Source organism: Paramisgurnus dabryanus, chromosome 18 (assembly GCF_030506205.2).
Source record: "Paramisgurnus dabryanus chromosome 18, PD_genome_1.1, whole genome shotgun sequence".
NCBI lineage: Eukaryota > Metazoa > Chordata > Actinopteri > Cypriniformes > Cobitidae > Paramisgurnus > Paramisgurnus dabryanus.
Genome location: NC_133354.1, coordinates 30,872,439 through 30,890,094, shown reverse-complemented (window position 1 = coordinate 30,890,094; position 17,656 = coordinate 30,872,439). Strand labels below are relative to the sequence as shown.

At 35.4% G+C, this 17,656-nt stretch overlaps 1 protein-coding gene and 1 long non-coding RNA gene across 2 annotated transcripts in view; both read right to left on the bottom strand.

Annotated features, from left to right (window-relative positions):
• fstl4 (follistatin-like 4) overlaps positions 1-17,656 on the bottom strand; it is a 202,662-nt gene that overhangs the window by 164,376 nt on the left and 20,630 nt on the right. Inside the window, exon 3 of the mRNA XM_065287626.1 lies at positions 16,990-17,023. Within this exon, the coding sequence (XP_065143698.1) occupies positions 16,990-17,023 (34 nt within the window). The remainder of the gene's footprint in view (positions 1-16,989; positions 17,024-17,656) is intronic.
• LOC135776739 (uncharacterized) lies at positions 4,897-7,996 on the bottom strand. The gene is made up of 5 exons (XR_010544185.2): positions 7,762-7,996; positions 6,108-6,164; positions 5,906-5,967; positions 5,557-5,618; positions 4,897-5,397 (listed from the first exon to the last, which is right to left on the bottom strand). It is a non-coding gene; the product is annotated as an uncharacterized lncRNA (long non-coding RNA).

Genomic DNA, 17,656 nt, shown 5'->3' with positions numbered 1-17,656 from the left:
TAATATATTTTTCATTTATTATATCTATTTAATTTATGGATTGTGGTTTCAATTGTTTCTTCTTCAGCACATTTCTTTATTAAATAATGAACCATATCTAAACAATCAAACTGAATCAATTAAAAGTACAATGCATTGCAACTTTTATAAAAAAAAACTCTATACAGCAAAATGGACACTTGCTAAATTCAAATTGAGAAAACAATGTGGTTTCTGCTCTGAGTCTGTATACAGAAATGTGGCCTAATAACAGAATTGATGCAAACATTATTTTATGACCAATTTTTTAGATTGATTTTTCTGCTTACACCTCCACAGATTACACTAGATTTCATTTTCTATAAAGAATGTGGATTTTACTGTATTTAAATGGCCCTAAAGATGCAGCCAATATAGATTCAATGAGCTAGAGCCTGATTATACGATCCATACTCATTTATATCAGACGAATTAGTGTTGTTATAGCAGTGACTCACTATAGCTGGACATAGCAGTCAAGAAAAGCACATTGAAATCCCAGCGTCCTGTCCAACACATCCAGTTAAAGTTTAATGTTGGCGAATCTGAAAAATACTTACGAATCTAAACTCATCAGGGTTTTCTTCTGATGGAGATCATCTTGTCCCATTTCTCATTCTGCTACCTTCACAATGTATAAAGCTGAGATAATTGCATTTTGGTAAAGCTTTTTTGTTAGAGATCAGATTCAGAACGATGATCAAAACATACACAGAGTTTTTAATTGTTTTGGATTCATGGATGCTTTTGTGTTTTAAAAGTTGTGTAAGACCGCCATCTAGTGGATAATAGCGGAAATATGGATTGATGTAAAAACTTGTCATTGGCAGGAACAGCTCTGGTACACTTCAGTTCTTTTACAGTAACTTACAAAAATCATTTTGTTAATAAAGACGACCAAAGGGACTTTCTTTTATACTTTTCATCAATGAAAGCATGCATGCAAACTAACTGAATTGATAAGATTTGTGCGTGCGTGTGTCCATTTTTTGTTCTGCATCTACAGTATCACAATGAGGAGTTTGATGGGTAGAGATACATGCATACATGCATGAGTGTCACGGTTCGATCCGTGTCATGTTTTGTGTTTGTCTCTGATCCTTGTCACCTGGACTTTCATTGACTGATTACATTAACTCATTACACCTGTTCCTTGTTTGCTTGTCTGTGTATTTATACCCTTGTTTTCTGTCATTCACTCACCGGTTCATCGTCGCCTGTTACCTGTTGTGCTCTGTTTTGTTCCAGTTTTACCTGCCTGTTGGTTTGCTCGTGTTTTGTTTGATGTTATTTATTTGAATAAATGTAATTTTGTCCGTAACCTGCATCTGCATTCTCCTTCGTGTTCCTCGCCTTTCGTCCCGAATCCTGACAATGAGACTTTTATCTTCATTATTATCCATAAAAAACATAGACTACCCAAACATGTACAACAGTAATGTCAATGTTTTTTATTGGGTTTAATTTGAAAATCTACCAGCAGCATAGTAATAACATAATTGTACATATATCAGTTAATAATAAATTACCATTTTATTATTATTTATCACTTTGTTTTGTCACTTTATTTAGTGATCAATAAATAATTTAAGGAGAGCTCAATAATTAATTATTACTGCCGAACAGCAAAATGTATTCACATGCGCAGTGACATTGATTACAAAAAGGTCAGACGATCTAATTTGCATAAGAGTGAAAAACCACAGACATACATTTGAAAACAGCCCTGTTTCATCACAAGAGCATTCCCCTGAAATCAGTGTCCTTATCCAATGACACAACGTATTCATTCTGCTGGCCCACTTCTGAAAGTTAAACTGATGAAATAGAGGCGAGACTCTCTCAAGAGTCACCATCACCTGAGATCTGACCACTATTACACATGATATTTGCACAAATTGCCCCGTTTGTGTTTGAATATGAAGTAGATTTTGAGCAAAGGTATTTCTCAGAGGATTTGAATGACAGATGAGTCGTATACACGCACCGGTCTCCATCACTCTTCATACTCAGACAGAAACGTATAGCTGAGATCACAGTGTTTTAGCCTTATCAAAGTCTTACATTGATAGTTTACACAAAAGTGAAATTTTCCGTCATTATTTTATGATTCTTGTAACATTTGAACTTGTGTGTTGTTTTTAAATCTTTATACAGTTTATTGAGCTATATAGAAACACAGCTGTAGTCCATATAAATCATACGACCTAAGAAGACTTAAGTATAACACAATTATAACGGTGTGCGAGAGAAAGATTAATAATTAATATCAAGTTCATAATTGAATTATGTATGCTTTTTCTTTCAGAACACATTTGGGTTACAGTTCATTGTACCTTACTTTTCTGTTGTTTTGTCACACGACCATGAATTTTTACTGTATGGAAAATATAACATTTCTAATATATTAGGCAATTTATATTTGGCACCTTCGCACTGTTTCACTAAAAATAGCTTAAACATACTGAGAATGAAACTGTAACAAACCCAACTGTGTAAAAATGTTTTGAATGTAAGAGTTACTAGGAGTTGTTTTAATGGTGCTGGGTTTTAGAGAGACAAGAGAGTCAAGTAAATTAATAGAAGGTCATTGTTTTTGGTGACTTATATTTATAATTAAAAAAGCTATGAAGAAGTTGTTTACTTTCATACTGCCAAAACCCTCTTTGTCCAGTATTATAATAACAAAAAACACATCAAAATGTTTCACAAATTCACAGGAGATCGTATTCTGACAGTGAGAGAAAAAAACCTAAAGCACAGCTCTTTGAAATTATATAATAAGTGTCTCACTAAACCTGTGATCATTTGTGCTCGCCCATATTTGAAAAAAAAAAACATTTACTGTAAGGGGCCGTGTACACCAAAGCAACATTTTTGAAAAGTGTTTTGAAACAATTGAAAACATAAGCCAGCCGCAGATGTAAACACTTTGGTGTGCAGACTACATGAGAAGTGAAAAGCATTACTGCAGGTTAACAGATTAACAGTGATGTTAAACTCCATCAACACTTAAAATACATCACTAAAACCTTTTTTCTTTCTTTCTTTCCAGTTCAGTTTTCAATAACAGAAAATCTCTCATTAAGTTTTGACTAAACTGGCCATAGCAAAGCGGCAAATGATGCTTATCCTCAATTCAGCCATAACACAGCTGTGCACAGCCGAAATAAATGATCTATTACAAGCCAAAATAACAAAATGGAAGAGGTGCACTTCATTATCCCACACAAAACAAAAAGGAGGAAATAAAAAACAGTCACATACGACCCAATATGACACAATGCATACATATAAAAAAGAAAAACGCAAAACCCTTCAAACTACCTAATCGAATGACAAATTCAAACGCCTATTTAAAGACAATACAGATATAATACAAACCAAATTTCCATGACCTGTAAACAATTCATAATGTAGGACCAGTGGGGTAGTGCAGGGTATACGCAGGTATACAGAGTATGGCTACTTCTTTATTAGATGGCAAGGGGTATACCCAATTCAGGGTTTCCCGCAGCATATTTCAGTTAAGGCGGCCCGCCTAAGCTTGGAAACCCTACCGCCTTAACTAACTTGTCCAAAAAAATAAATAATTTGTTGCACAAAAGGCCGTCAAGTTCATCTCGGAGAATAGCGCATACGCGCATAACACCGCATGCGGGGACGCGCGCCACACGGCCTGTCTGGAGGATAACTAGCCAATTGATAAAACATCTCGGAGAATAGCGCAGACGGCCTTCACACCGCGAGCGTGCACGCACACCACACAGTCGAAATGAGATACGACTTGCTCCGTCATGTCTGGAGGATAGCCAGTTGATAAAACACGTGTCCGTGAGAACTGTAAGTGGACTTATGTTATGGGTTTATTTAAGCCTGTTATTAGTCTATAGTTCTTCTAATTTTAAAGTAAGTTAGCTGGTGATTTTGTTGTTTGAGCAACCTGCCAGGGTTTCACGTGCCTGTTCATGAGATATAATTGTTGAGCACTCTTGCTCACTTTATTTATGTGCATTATTTACATGCTACAGTTACACTCCTTTAAGATAATTTCATTAATAGTGGGAAATAATCAGTTTTTACAATTTTTGCGCAATCTATCATCGTTCGCGAGACGATCTACAACATCTGCTTTAGTTTGTGTTTATTAACCCTTTAGTTTCACTTCATAACACAGTTATTCCCATTAGAGGTATCTGTTAAAACATTAAAATTCATTAATAATCTAGTATGTGTTCATTTTTTGTCATAGATTCTTCAAAATTAAGTTTTATTTGAGTGTTTTAAAAATAAATATTTTATTTATTTATTTTATTAAAATATTTAAATTTTCATCATGACGCATACGCCCCGCCCCTTTGATTGCACGCCCTTGGCCCCGCCCCCACGCGTCCAACCCTACCACCTTGACTAAGAAATTTTCTGTGGGAAACCCTGCAATTAATTAATAATATTAATTTCATAATATTTATTACGATAAAATCAAGCAGCAAAGGTTAAGTGACAAAACTACACTGTTAACGATTTCCCTGTATTTTTACAGTACGGTACTGGCAGCACGGTTGCCAGTAAGTTACTGTATTTTGGTTTTACAGTACTGTACTGTAATACCATTTTACAGTACACAAACTAGTACTGTATAGTTACAAAGCAGTACTGTACTGTAATTTTACAATATTTTATTACAGTAGTCTATTTTTACAGTAATTTACTGTAATGTCTATATTGACCCATAAATACTATTTATTACTTATTACAGTTAATACAATAATATTATATAAAATAGCTAGATATTTAGGTTTAAATCTATAGTTATTAATATGGTAAAAATGCTATCCTTGACATGACATAATGAATTAAAAGGCAATCCAAGCAATGTTTGTATCAAAATTTTATTTAAAAAACATTTAATCGAAACAAAACATATTTAAAACAAGATTTTAAACAATAATAAACATATAATCAAGTAACATAAAATAAAATCAACAAGTATAAACAAGTTTGGAGACCCCTGCTGTAACATATTTAACTCTGGCAAATAGAACACTCTTCCATAGTTTGAAGTTTTCAGTTTAAAGTCCATCATCGACTAAAAGGTAACATTTCACTGTGGTAAAAAGAACACTGGCCCATAGTTTTAAATATTCTACTTGAATTTCATTGAACACTAAAAATAAATGCATTAAACTGTGGCAGACAGACCACAGTGGCCTTTACTTTGAAGTCGTCCATTCGAACTCAATCAGGGACTGCATGAAGCTGTTCACATGGGGGTTAATGGCCACAGCTTTTCTCTGCACCAAGTTCCTTGTCTATTTGCTTGCTCCTTGTCTGGATGTGCACTTTTTCCCATCTTTGGAATTAATTCTATCCAGAAACCTGTTAGAAATATCATAAACATTAAGTCAACAAATATAAGATAGAAAAAGATTCTTAAAAAACTAAACTCAGCCTTGAATTTACTCCTATTCTGAAACCTTTTGCTCTTATTCTACTGTTCCACACCTAATTACATTAAAATACAGAAGATTCACTTACCGCTGAACAAACTCTTTCCTCAATGGACAGCATCCACATGGATCATGTCATGATTGAATGTCCTGAACAGAAAGTACAATTGTTACTGATTTGGACACAACTTTTTATTCTGAAAACAAAATCTTTTGTCAATAAAGCCCAGGGACACCTCTGCTAAATAAATACAATTATTAAATTAAATTTCTTATAACCAAAGTCTGAATATTTCTGTTTGTATATTTCTACATGGCAAACTAAGACAATTGTGTACATGTTGTGTATGGTCGTGTTACAGTGTTGTATGTGGGAATTGTGAATGAGTGTATACATGGGTATTTAAAGAAACTGTAGTGGTAAAGTGCAAACTTACCGAACAATGTGCTTGGTGTGTGTCTGGTGTCACCCGTTGTGCCTCCACATCTGCCTTAACTCCTGAAAAGTGCAATGACACTCGTGTAAACTACAAATAAAAAGTGATCAGCACATTCCTGTGTACTTTTACATGTGACGTGAAAGCATTTAATATTGCAGTCAAAAAATACATGACTTGTAACTGTACATCATGTACTTGCCTGGTGCCTTTAAAGATGATCCATCTTACCCAATCCGACTTACAAGCAATGGTAAGACTGTAAAAAAGACAAATGTTACAAAATCTGTTAGCCATAGAAATAAGTAGACATTGTGAAGGAAATGGTAAAAGAAAACTTAGTAACACTTTACTATAAGAGTTTATTCCTTAACATTTGGTAATGCCTTAGCTAATATGAACTAACAATGAACAATATATTTTACAACATTAATAATATTTGATAATGTTCATTGTGCAGAGACAAAGTGATTGATTTAAAAATGTATTAAGTGTTTAAATCTAATATCATGCTATGCTAACAAATAAAACATTACTGTAAGTGTTAAGTCAGTTGTAAAACATTATATATATATATATATATATATATATATATATATATATATATATATATATATATATATATATATATATATATATATATATATATATATATATATATATATATATATATATATATATATTAGTTGTTATATTATATATAAATATCTAAATAAGTCTTTTTTAATTATTATTCTATAACATCTTGTCTACAGAAAATCTCTGAAAATGTCTCGTTTACTGCAGAAAATAGCGATTTATAGTGACAAGGTAAAAGGACTGTCCCTTTAATGTTTTACCCGGACGGCTGCGGTGTAACACTATTTCACGCAAAGTTTTTTAACAAGTTAGTAGCTAGCTGCTCACTTTAAAGATAAACATGATCGCCTAAATCTGAGCAATCCTGGTGATGCCAGTTTCCTACACGATGTTATAATGGACTATTTTACATCCAGAGTTGAAGGATCAGATGACAGAGACGAGAAGACAAAGGTACGTAAATGCGGAGCCCATTCTCTTTTCGTGCATTGATTTGATGCGTTTTGGAAACTTATATACAGCGTGTAATGCATCTGAAGTGGTGGAAACAATATGCCATAAAAATGTATTGGACAACTTACTGGGCGTGTAAAACGCTTAAGAGAAGATATTCTCTGCTTTTGCTGATATAACGTAATATAATAACAACAACAATAAGCGCGGCAATCCCTTTCGTTCATCTGATATTAAGATGAGCCCAGGTCTGAATTATATTTGGTCGAAGTTAAAGCTGCGATGAGTTCGATGCATGTATCCAGTTAAATATGAGGTTTCTTGTTTTCACTTCTGTGGAGTAACTAGTTCGGTACTATGCTGTGTACGGGGTGTCAAGTCCTATCTGTTTACAACCACGAGTCAGCCTTGCCAAACAGTCGAACTTAATACTTTTCTCTGACGCTAACGTTAACTGAACGGATGAAACGCCGAGATAAACGACCGTTATGCTGGGACCGCAAGACCGCGCTGGCGGGTTGTCTTTGTCCATTTCGTTAAAAATAGTTTCATTGTCACCACACTTTCAACACAATATAAACTCAACAAACCGTCATAATTTAGTTAAAACAACCCTATATTCATTAAAAAAAGGTGTAAAGCGAGTTAAAGCAGCGGTAGACATCTGGGTGTAACGTGAGCTTACTTTCTGAGGGAGATTGAAACTTTGTTGGCGACCGTTTTTCTCTCTCATTGCACGTTTAAAACAATATTGTGACAAACTATTGACAACATTCTTAAACTAAAAATTAAGTTTTCATGAAACAGAAATATTTCAAACTTACCGAACTGACAGAAATCAATCGTCCTCCTTCAGCTGCAGCCAAGAGTTGTGCGCTCCCTCTGTCTGTGTGATTTGACGTTGGCGCACTTTCTCTGATTATTGCAAGTACACCTGGCACATTACAGCAATGGCTACAGCAAGGTTACATCAAGACCAAAATATACTGTAAAATGTTCCCGCTCAAACAAATTTACCCAGAATGCATTATGAACTGCAGTTCTGTACTGTAATGTACACATACAGTATAGTACTGTGGATTTTTACAGTACAGTGCTGCTAAATCTACAGCGACATCTAACAGTGTAGTCCATTTTAGAGTTAACTAAATATGTAAGACTAGTTTAACATGTCACTTTTTATTACACAGCGCGTTTAAGCACCTGGGCCACTCTAAAATATAAATAAATAAATAAGAGTATACCCACTTCTCCAGGCACCACTACACCACTGTGTGTGACACACACAATTTTAAACTGATAAATCAAGATCTCCATTTGCCTTACACTTACTGAAATTCATTCCCTGTTTGTGATACTGTACCACCTTTGTATGACCTTCAACACACTTTAATACACCAATACATTTGACCTAAACCCTGTCCCATCTCAACAAAATGATTCATGACAGGTAAGGTTACATCCTCAGGACTGATGTTTATTATTATTCACTTTATTTGGCGAGAGGCTATTGCAACACAATTTTTTTGGCTCAGGTATACGGTACAGTATTTACCACACTTTTACCCATCATCAGCATGAACCGCCTGCAATCATTCAAATGAAAACACTCAAACTTTGCATTTTTACAGCATATTTTAACACTTCAAAGCTCAGCTTAAACTCTTAATTGTTTCACATTTTTCATAGGTCGGGCAGATCGTTCATTTATCAACAGGAGATCTGCATTTATTCAGCCTCACTATGTCAGCTCATGATAGTCACAGTGTTTCACCTGCTGTGCACACAAAGCCATAAACAACATTCAGGTCTATGATCGATTGTGTTTTGCAGTCTACAGTCATTAAACAGCCTTTTAAGACCTCTACATTTGTCTACTACAGGTCTAATGGTACAAATGGCTTATATTTCCATTTCTGGAGTAATTTGCCTCTGTGATAAAATCACAAGTTAGACAAGCATAAGATTCATGATAAGAGATGGTGTTATCAGTCAGTGTGAACAGACTAAGACTCAGTGAGACTGCAGACATTTGAAGGCATGTGTCAAAATGAAGAGATTTCTTTATTGGCCCTGACAGCGAAGCGCTCTGTCTGTTACGGGACGGCATTGTCTTCAATGACAGAATTTCAAACATCTGAGAGAGAAAGAAGGAAAATGCGTCTTTACTCAATCACATGGCACACAGAAAGTGAGGAAAAAGAGGAATGATAATTTGCACAGTAAAGATTTATTTTATCACCGCACTAAATCTGCTTTAAAACCTAGTCAGCTGCTTCACTGTCTACGTAAGCACAAGCAGCAACGTATAGATTTCCAATAGACCTTGACGTTAACATGTTACTGGTACCTAACAATGCAATACTCTAATGAGAATAAAAAGTACCTAGCATGCACAAAAATTGACTGAAATATATTTATGACCAACATTTCTCTTTTATCTTGGAGAAACATTTTCACAAAGTTTGTTAAAATGCATTCTGGGGTCGGTTCATCCATAAAAGATACATGTACAGTAGTCCAGCCATATAGTGCTGCAAAACAGAGAAACTGTCCATGATGCTTTTGATATGCTGTCTAGGTAGGTTGCATAGGTTTTGGAACAGAATATAAGAGCAGAAGACCTCAGATCTGTCCTGACCGAACACATACTGCTAGATTTATAAACACACTCGCTGACAGCCATCACATTCAGAGAGAGAGAGAATAAATAATTCAATGTTTTAATACCAAGAAACATAGCCACCAACTAGTCCCTCTAAAAAATGATAACATCTCTTTTATTGTTCTCATGGCTGTAAAATCTGCCAACATGCCAACAAATTAATGAATTTATTAATGTCAAATCTAAAAATAAACACAAAGTGTTTGTAATGTTACTGTATATTATCACATGTGTGTTTGGTTTATGAGTAATATTGTAATCTTATTTAAAGTCAATCATTATTTGAGTTATATGGAGGTACAGTATGACAAACTACCTATCCTCATCCAGTCAGGTGTCAGACATCAGAGAATAGTCTCAGGAAAACCTCTGTCAAGTCTAGAAAACTGCATTGCTGCTAAGCAAATTTATGTGTTCTGTACTGGCAAATATTGTCACGGTCTTGTCAGACCTTCTGTACTAGATTAAGGTCTGAGTACATCTGACAGGACCGTGACAAATATGAAATTACTGTTTAGGTCTACTTTACAACACTACATAAACAGCTGGCACAAAAATATGCATATATTATGCATACAGAGCATAAACATATGCGTTTTATTTTAGTAGCAGCCATAAAATGACTGTTTTCTTGAAATATTGTTATGTAAATTCTTGTAAAAGACATGCTATTATTCATTGTTATCATTGTGTAACACAGAATGCAAATCAGCAAGAAAACTTTCTTCCTGCTTTCATTACTTCCACTCAGTGTATGGCATTTATGCCTAAAAACATGTTAAAGTTCATGGTAAGTCATAACTTCCAAGTCACGTTCACCTAAATATTTGTAAATATCTTACACATTTCCCAGTACTGGGAAAGTTGCACTGTATGAATACACAAGGAAAAATTAAATAGTGCATAGTGTTGCATGCAGCAGGCTTTTAAGAAAAGAGTGCCCCAGTAAAGGTTTATGTCTTGCAACAACCCTGAGCTGACATGACAGTCTGTGATATCCATTTTCATCCTAACCCTAAGGTACATACAGTATTTTTTCTTGTGGTTGGGAGATTACATAATGTCAGGCTGGTGCAGAGAGACGAGCAAATACAAAAATAACAGATTTATTAACATTTTTACAGAGGCGATTCTAGGGTTAAAGGTTTAGGGGTGCTGAGCACCCAATGAGCTCCGCTGCCACTACCCACCCTTTTTTCCACACAAAAACCAATAATATGGGTAAAATAACTATCATTTTAACATTGGTTCAACTAACTCCAAAATCCAGATTTTTTTTAAACCTTTCTTGGATGAAAACGGGTCAGGGGTGAAAAACATGAGAAGCATTTTACCACTCTAGGGGGGTCTGGGGGGCATGAATAACATATTTTAAAGCATCAATCTGATGAGTTCTGAGATGCATTTTTTTGTCAATGTTCTTCTTTCTGATTAATGGCGAGCTAGCAGTTTTTTACCATTAATGCCATATTGAAGTCTCAGTTCATTTCATTCACTGCAAAATAACAGATATAAATCTAGGAATGAATAACAATTCATTTAAAAAGCCAGAGTTAGTGATTTCACACATAACTTACCAGTACTGGTGGTATACAGTGATAAGTCATTTGTTTTCACTCTGGTCCAAACGCCATGTTTTCATGACGACTGACTAGAAAAGACGCACGTGACGTCATGTTTACATGACTCCCGATTGTTTAAATGAGTCTCAAATTAACAATAAACCATACAATAAACTTTAACAACAGAGACACACTTACGCAACTACACACTGGGACGAACAAAACTGCATGCGTCTAGCGGAAGAACATTGTAACCGGCGCTACTTCTCTCCGTTAAGTCTATGGACGAGTCACCCAGGTACTGTGCTACTCAGCAGCTGCGGCAATCCGCCGGACTAAAATAGTCCGAAAATAAACACTAATTATAGGTGTACTCAGGGGCGAAATTTTCATTTAAATGTTGGGGGGACATTAAACATAACATTTTTCAAGAACAATTTTTGAAGGGGACACCAATAATACAGGCAAAATTGTACTTGGAAGGAAATGTGTACAGATAGAAAACGTTTCTCTTTCTCTATGAACGGACGCAAATTTAATTTTAATACACATGAATGCAGAGGTGGAAAGATAATAAAATATTCTACTTAAGTAAAAGTAAAGTTACTGGTCTAAAAATCTACTCAAGTAAAAGTAAGTCATTTACTTTTTTACAGCGGGGAGAGGTTTCTAGTATAGTTCAAAAAGGACAAGGGAATATAAAACTAGTTGTTTTTTATTGTAGGAACATGTTAACAATTGAAGTGCAATAACAAAAAGTTAATAAAACAAAAAGTTTTTTTATAACTAAGAAACATTTATGGAATTGTTTAATGTTTTTTACTGGTGAGTTATGCACTTGAAGCAAAAATAATATGAGGTCAGCTAATACAATCACTATAGTAAGGTTGTAATTGATGTATTGCTGGTAACATACATTATTTTATTAAACTTAAACTATATACCTAGTTTAAATGAGCATATAATGAGATGAGTGCCAATAACTTTTATCCTTTACACGTTTATTGTATTCTAGCTTCCCAGACCTGTGTAGCTGAAGTCTTTCAATCTCTCTCTATCTCTCGCTCTCTCCCTCTCTGCAATGTCTAATGACATGCGCATTCCTGAGGAGGTTCTTAAGTTGTTTGACTTGACGCGAAGCTTATAGACCTCGAAGGATAAAGCACATGTATTAAAAATGCGTCGTGCAAATTAGCGGTAAAAACCCGGCTCAATGAAACAATCGCTTCGCGTCAATGGCCAGGGGTTTCTTTCATAAGAATTGAATTGAGGGTCTGCATTAGCCCGCGCCTGTCTCGTTCCTCTCCATGGCTCTTTTTGCGCGTTCCCCCGCCCATCAATCAATCATCCGTGGCGCTTCTTTATCAGCTTGCTATTTTATTTTTTTACTCTGTAATGGATATGGTTTAAAATGTAGCGAAATAGCCTACAATACTTTAAACAAAACATACTTAAGTAAAAGTAAAAGTACAGATTTTAAACCTACTCAAAAAACCCTCAATTACAGCAACGTGAGTAAATGTAATTTGTTACTTAGCCTCACCTCTGCATGAATGCATAAAAATGTTTTCTTGTTCGGTTATCTGCTTCTGTTCTCATAAAACGAAATATGTTCATGTTTATATGTCCAAATAGTCCCATTTTAAAACATATGAGGTTAAACTGATAAGTGATGGGAAACGTTGGTTTGTAGGTATATAGCTGATTAACGCGTCGGCTCTGTACACTTCTCAACCACCCGACTGTGTTGCGCTGGCAGTGGACCAAACCACTGTGAGGCAAGGGAGGGGGGAATCAAAATCAATACAACGTTTTTTGTTGTTGCTCCGTTTGCATTTGTATTGTTTTACTTCTTACACAACTATTTTAAGTATTATAAATCATTAAATTATTTGTAATACACATATTTTAATGATATTTTAGGGGGGACAACCCTCAGATGGGGGGGTCCAGTCCCCCCCGACCCCCCCGGGATATCCGCCTATGGGTGTACTACGGTGATTCAGGATCAGACAAAAACACGGCTTGAAAGATTGATTAATTATGTACTCGCTTATTATAAACATAACGTAAACATTTTGTAAGATTTGAACAAAAAAAGTTGCATCAAAACACTACATAATGGATTCTCACTCTGCATGTGTTTCGCGCTGGATGACGACGATGCAGGTACAGAGAAGTAGAAGAAGAGGATGAGACCATTTGCTAAGCGGGGAGGTTTTCATTTTCATCCTTAACATATACATTTTAAACCACAAGCTACGGTGTATGTTTTGAACATTATTTAACCTCGTCAAAGACGAACAAAAAAGGGGCTAGCCTCGCCCATGCAATAATACAAAATACTCACAAACACAGGTAATATTCGACAATAACTGACAACAATGGGTAGAACAGACAGAGTATAAATAGACATGGTGATGATGATTGGTGGCAGGTGAGGATAATTACAAACACAGTTCAGGTGAAGGAGTGAAGAGGATGATGGCAGATGTAGTACAGATGGGGTTGAATGACAGGGAAACAGACGAGGATGTAACAGTTTATGACGGTCCTTTTACAGTTGCCAGTTTTTAACTTATTTTTATCTCTCTTAACAACAACAACAATAAAAATATAAATATGCATTTACATCTACATGTGTTGTACATCATCCTGCTCTTCTGAGTTCATTCTGTCTCAAGGTAATCAGAGAAGTGCTCTCAGTCTCAGATTATTTGTGTGGCGTTCAGTGTCTTTTGTGTTTTAATGTTTGTGAAGAGAACTAGAGATCTCCTGCCTGTGCTCAGTGTGTCCTCTATTGCCTCTCTACAGTATCTCTTTATCACAAACAATCTGTTTTTGCAATTAAATTGATTTTCCTAATTATAATTCTAAAAATAAAGGAGGTGAGAACTGTATGGTAGTCGCTCACCTGACAGTGTTTACTATGACTGAGGCGCTAACAAGAAGCTCATTTATTTTACATGCAGCTTATAATAAATCTTACTCTTTTCCTGCTAATAATTTTTAAATCACACAAACTGCTCCGTTTTATTTCCAAAAGAGTTTTATCATTGCATTAGAGTTCCTGAAGACTTTATGAAAGCCATTAAAACTGGAATATAAGCTGTATTTATACAGTAAACCTGTGAAGAGCTTTGCTCCAGTAATCTGACAGTGATATAAGACTGAAACCTCTGCTCTGTAACTCTTCCTGTGAATGTTGGCAGAGTCGTCGTCTATGCGGAGCTTCAGCAGTCAGTTTTGAACTCAGCCCAAATTCTATGCAGTGGATGTTGAGAGCACACGGATAGGCTGTCGTATACTCTCAGCTGTTCATCAAAACAACATCAAAAGTGCTACAGATTGTGTGAAAATTGGTGAGAGTCTTTTCTCTTGATAGCTACAGTCAAACTCCATCTGTTCAATGATTGTGGCGAATATTTGATGTGAATGTTTCAGACCGCTGGCAACTGCTCGAACATCACTGCGTGTTACAGAGGCATTTCATCACCTGTACTGTTATGTTGTAATATAGATGTGACAAAGTCGATGGCCTTGTGCAAGGGAAGCAGCAGTAGCATGTATCTACACCTTCTGGGGGCGAAACACAATCTGCCCCATTGCAAAGAGCACAGAAGTAGGAAAGTATCTACAGCAGTAATGTCAGGTAGCTTTCTCTCAGAGCTCCTCAGGAAAAAACACACAAAGTGTTTATGGCAAAACTCACGCTTTTGTCTTAAACCTTCAGTCTTCTGACCTGCGCTTCAATGCAAGGGGTTAAGAATAATCCAGGACTAGGCATTAGTTATATTAGGACATTTAAGTAGTTTTTACAATCAAACTGTACATAAAACAATACTGGTGTGTATCGTTAGACAAAACAATGGCACTGATATATGTTAAGATATGTTAGTATGAGTTTTTAAATTAAGGCAGCTCAAACATGCATTTTAGTCTGAGACTAGGATATGCACGGTCCAGGGTCGCATTTTGACACTTTTATCCAAAGTGAATTACAGTGGATTTTATCAGTATGTGTGTTCCCTGTGTTCAAACCCATGATTTTCTGCGCTGCTAACGCAATACAAGAGGAGCTAGGCAGGAGCAATGTAAAGGACAGCTTTTAATTCCCTTTCAATTAGTGTATAAATGAAGTACAGAGCTCCATAATGGGGTTCACCCTATAATAGTGTTTAATTTGTGACAGTAACAAAGCTCTTGTTGAGATTTCATGCAGCCTCAAGGTCAAATTAATGATAATATTTCAGTGACTGAATGGGAAAGATTTACTTCATTCAGTCTGTCCGCTGTAAAAGCGTCAAGATTTCCTCCTGTCTTTATTCTTGAGTGACCTTTTGGGCGCCGCCTGCGGCACGTTATTTATTTATGATTTGTGTCTGAGCCAAAAGCCTGTCAGCCTGCCCTGTTTGTGATGTTAGCGTTCGGTCAGGCGCACAAGTGCTTGAATGGTTGGTGTTGAGAAACTGGGGCAGTCTGATTAATGTCACACACTGGAAGTCAAATGCAGACATGACAATAAAAAATGCTTCTCCAGAAGACAGAGCAACTGAGATAACAGTTAGCACATAATGACACGCATACGCTGAAGAAGATTTCATGATTTAACCATGAGAAGAAAAGAAATCCATCACGCCGCTGCATCTTTTCACAAAGTCAGTAAATAATTGGGCCCTGAGGAATCGACTAATTGTTTTTTAATAGATTTGCCGAGGCTGCTTACACTTAAACAAACTGACCATTTGGGTTTTGATCTGCTAACCAGATGTAATTTCATAAAAGTTTGATTTCATTTAGCAATGAAAGCAGTAACTAAACAGTAAACACACCAGAAGACTGCAGAGAGTTTCAATGCTCATCTCCTGTGTTAACGTTGCCTTAAGCAGATGTTCATGCAGTAAATGCTCTATTACACTTTTAAAATATTAATGCTGAAAGCGATAAAATTGTGTAACATTCAAAAACTAGTAAAATAAGAAGGATGTGAAATTTGTGGAAAAACATATTATCACATAAGTTTGTCACATAAGGTGTATCGCAAAAATAACCTAGCCTACATATTTTTGTGTATATCTCTAATTATTTAACATTTTTGTTCAATTTTTGGTGTGCTCAATAAATAAAAAGAAAAGAGTATTTAGACAGAAAGTTTAATTAAATTTTTAAAAAAAAAATACAGTTAAAACAACACAGTACAGTTACAATCAGCAAACTAAAGCTCCGCAGGCACCAGGTCGGGTCAAATATTTGTGGCCTCGGGTCTCCAAGAATTTTAAATCTATGTGCTTTCACCGAATGGACCATTGAATGTTTATGAAAATAAACCCTAATCATTTTATGGATATTGTGCCCTTCAGAGGTTGCATGTGAAGATAATCTATCATGTGGTTCAACGTTTATTTGTGTTAAAGCTATTTTTCGACAAAAGGTGTTTCCAAACTAGTTTTTGTGACATATGAGGTATGGACATTGCACTTATGCGCTAAACTTAAACGAAAAAAATGTTGTCGACATTTGCAAAATTAAATCAATAATAAGCAGGTCTGTAAACTTTTTGATGGGCTAAAACATTTTTGCAAAAAAAACTTGAATGTAAACATAGTTAATGTCACAAACTGAACTCAAAAAGTGTGATCTTTGACCTTTGTTTCAGTTTATCACCCAAATCCAGATGAATTTTACAGCTCCATTCTCCTAATGTAATAATTTCATTGATATCTATTTAAATAATTTCCTCTGAGCTTGAACTGCACACAACACCCATCCCTGACATACAATATGCTGAGAACATTAGATAATATTTAAGTTTTGTTTGGACTTACTTTGGCTGTCTTTATTGTCAGCTTCTCCATACGGCTGTAAGAGAAAAGAAAAATAATCATATTAATGTAGGCATTTCATTGCATACTATAAAATATTAAAGCAAGAGGTTTCGGCAATGACTTTCTATCTATTATTAGGAATCTACCATCAATATTATTGACTTTCATTATCTCTTTTTAATACCAAGGGAGTGTTGAATGCTTTCTTGGCTGAGAAATGTCCCACTGATGTTGATTATTTTTCTGTAAACTGCACACCTAACCTTTTAAAAATCTTAAAAATAAAAAGGCACCAGAGCAATGTTTGTGGTAACCTTTGTATAAGAGAAATAATTGACTCCGGTCCTTTAAATTATTTAAAAATAATGCACACTTTGCTTTGCATCGTGCCACACACCACCTTGGGTGTGCATTATTTTCGAATAATTCAAAGACCCGTTGTCAAATACTCCTTACGAATTTAAAAGCACAATGGTAAACATGTACAGTATACATAAACTGATATTGGCATTGTGAATTTAAAGTGATAGTTCACCCAAAAATAAAAATTCTGTCATCATTTACTCACCCTCATGTTTCTTTATTTTGTTGACCACAAAAGAAGATATTTTGATAAATAATGGTAACCACACAGTTGACAAGTTTCCAGTTTAAAACAACATGAGGG